At 40.5% G+C, this 2,500-nt stretch overlaps 2 protein-coding genes across 8 annotated transcripts in view; both read left to right on the forward strand.

Annotated features, from left to right (window-relative positions):
* ccdc103 (coiled-coil domain containing 103) overlaps positions 1-247 on the forward strand; it is a 9,766-nt gene extending 9,519 nt beyond the window's left edge. Inside the window, exon 3 of one of the 2 annotated variants that reach the window (XM_031306920.2) lies at positions 34-247. In XM_031306920.2, the coding sequence (XP_031162780.1) occupies positions 34-136 (103 nt within the window). In that variant the 3' untranslated portion in view covers positions 137-247. The remainder of the gene's footprint in view (positions 1-33) is intronic. The other variant, XM_035996638.1, reaches the window with a different exon arrangement.
* abi3a (ABI family, member 3a) overlaps positions 1-2,500 on the forward strand; it is a 36,663-nt gene that overhangs the window by 16,023 nt on the left and 18,140 nt on the right. Inside the window, exon 1 of one of the 6 annotated variants that reach the window (XM_031306921.2) lies at positions 1,600-1,715. The exons of 2 other annotated variants lie outside the window; for them this stretch is intronic. The gene's annotated coding sequence lies outside the window, so the exon portion shown is untranslated. Of the gene's footprint in view, positions 1-1,599; positions 1,716-2,500 lie in introns of those variants that run through there. 3 more of the 6 variants (XM_035996634.1, XM_035996637.1, XM_035996635.1) reach the window with 3 other exon arrangements.

Here is a 2,500-nt window from a genome sequence, read left to right on the forward strand (position 1 = left end):
TGTGTGTGTGTGTGTGTGTGTGTGTGTGTGTAGAGATCTGGTGTTGTCGTGCCACCTGAAGCCTCTGGAGAAGAAAGATAAAGAAGGAGCTCCACGGAAACAGCCCTGGAACCCGGTCGCCCCGGGCAACAAGTGATGTCCATGAATCCCATAAACAATAACAGAAGTGATGTAAAGCTGAGAATCTCCTGATATATGTTGTGTGTTTTTGTAAACCCGTTTGGATGCAGTATATATTATATACATATATACATATCTGTATATTAAAGCCTTTTCCATTTGATTTCTGTGGTATTTTCATAGCTGTGACTGTCAGAGTTTCTCCAGATGATTTAAACTTGAGTCGGTGTGAAAAACTCAAACTCACATCTGGAGTCGCCTGGTAACCACGGCAATGCTGTCTGAACACGGGGGATATTTACATAGACAGCGTCAGTTTGATCATCTGTCAATATTAAGGATTTCCTGCAGAGATGTACGGATTAGTCATCAGGTTATGGTCTTCTTTCTTGGACTGATAGATGAGTGTTTGGAGCGTCTCAGTGAGAGCAGCAGAGGGCGCTCCAGAGACACAGATACTACTTCACTGGTGTACGCTGCCAGCCACTAGTTCACTTAGTCTTGTGTTTAGGGCTGCAAGCAACTACTGATTATTCTCAAATGGAAGAAAGAAACTAGAACATATTCACATTGGAATGGATTATCAGAAGAGTTGGAGATTAGTCTAATAGTTGATAACTGATCCATTCATCGCTGCAGCTCTAAGAATTATGTACATTATCAGCTAAGTATGTACGGAGGGAAGGAAAGCAGAAAGGAGGTATGTAAGGAAGAAGGTAGGGAAGGAAAGAAGGATGAAAGAAAGCAGGCAAGGCTGGGAAGGAAGGAGGATTAATCTCTGCAGCTCTAATATCTCTGACTGCAGCTTTTAATAAAGTTTATTCTCTGGTGTGAAACAGGAAGTGGTTTGAGCTGAGCACGCTCACACAGAGAGGAGGAAACAGGAAGGAGGTCTCACTCTGAACTAAGATCCTTTTAGTTTAACATGAAACAGCCCCGAAATCCCAATCACCAAACCCACCAGACTCCATGTAAATAATCAGGACTTTTAGCGTGTATAGAGCCAGCATATTTCCACCAGACTCCATGTAAATAATCAGGACTTTTAGCGTGTATAGAGCCAGCATATTTCCACCAGACTCCATGTAAATAATCAGGACTTTTAGCGTGTATAGAGCCAGCATATTTCCACCAGATGAACCAAGACGTACTTTGGTAGTTTGATTTAGTTTCTGTCCACTTTGAATGAAGTGTGTTTTACGATGATAAAAGTCCTGATTATCTACATGGAGTCTGGTGGGTTTGGTGATGGTGATTTCAGGGCTGTTAAACTAAAAGGATCTTACTCTTTAACTAAAAGGTCTATCTCTGTAGGGATCCATCCCATAATGTTGTCTGACACTTATAATAATAATCTGAGTCTGTAGGGTTACATTGCTGGGATGGTTTCCGTATTTCTGAGGAGTGAGTTCTCCTTCTCCTCAGCAGCAGAGAGGATCTTTGGCTGCTGAGCTGCAGGTTGATGTTTGAAACAGAAAGACAGAAACCATCAGACAGAGACAGACAGACAGGCGAACAGACAGACAGGCAGACAGCATCAGAGACTGCACTTATTCACACGTGAACTTCTCCTGCAGATTCTTTTCTTCTTTCCGGTGAGTTTTTAAATTTAATTTCTTCTTTTCTTCTCCTTCATTGTTCCTAAAAAAGGACAATGTATAAACCCTAAAATATTATATATATATATATATATATATATATATATATATATATAATATAGTACTAATGCTGAATGTTTCCGTTCTGTCAGCAGCTCTCTGCAGTACTTATACTGCTGGAACAAGTATTCAGATGACTTCAGTAAAAGTATTAAAACTCGTCATTGTTCAGTTCCGGATTAATGTTCCTCTTTCTGTGAAAACACACAAGTATTCTCAGACAAATGTACTACAATCAGAGTAAAAGTAGTCTGAGTTCTTTTATTATCAGTGAAATAGAAATATCAAGAAGAAGCATGTTACTGTTTTAACTATGAAATCTGGAAAGTATTTATACTTTACTGATACATGTAGTGCAGTAAAAAGTACAAGTAGAAAGTAACGGATAATGGAAATACTCGAGTAAAAAAAAACGTGTTTCTCTGTCTGTCTGTGTGTGTGTGTGTGTGTGTGTGTGTGTGTGTGTGTGTGTTTGTGTGTGTGTGTGTGTGTGTGTGTGTGTGTGTGTGTGTGTGTCTTTGTGTCTGTGTGTGTGTGTGTGTGTGTGTCTGTGTCTGTGTGTATGCGTGTGTGTGTGTCTTTGTGTCTCTGTGTGTGTGTGTGTGTGTGTGTGTGTATGCGTGTGTGTGTGTGTGTGTGTGTGTGTGTGTGTGTGTCTGTGTGTATGCGTGTGTGTCTGTGTGTGTGTCTGTGTCTGTGTGTGTGTGTGTGTGTGTGTGTGT

Source organism: Sander lucioperca, chromosome 21, assembly GCF_008315115.2.
Source record: "Sander lucioperca isolate FBNREF2018 chromosome 21, SLUC_FBN_1.2, whole genome shotgun sequence".
In the NCBI taxonomy this organism is placed as follows: domain Eukaryota; kingdom Metazoa; phylum Chordata; class Actinopteri; order Perciformes; family Percidae; genus Sander; species Sander lucioperca.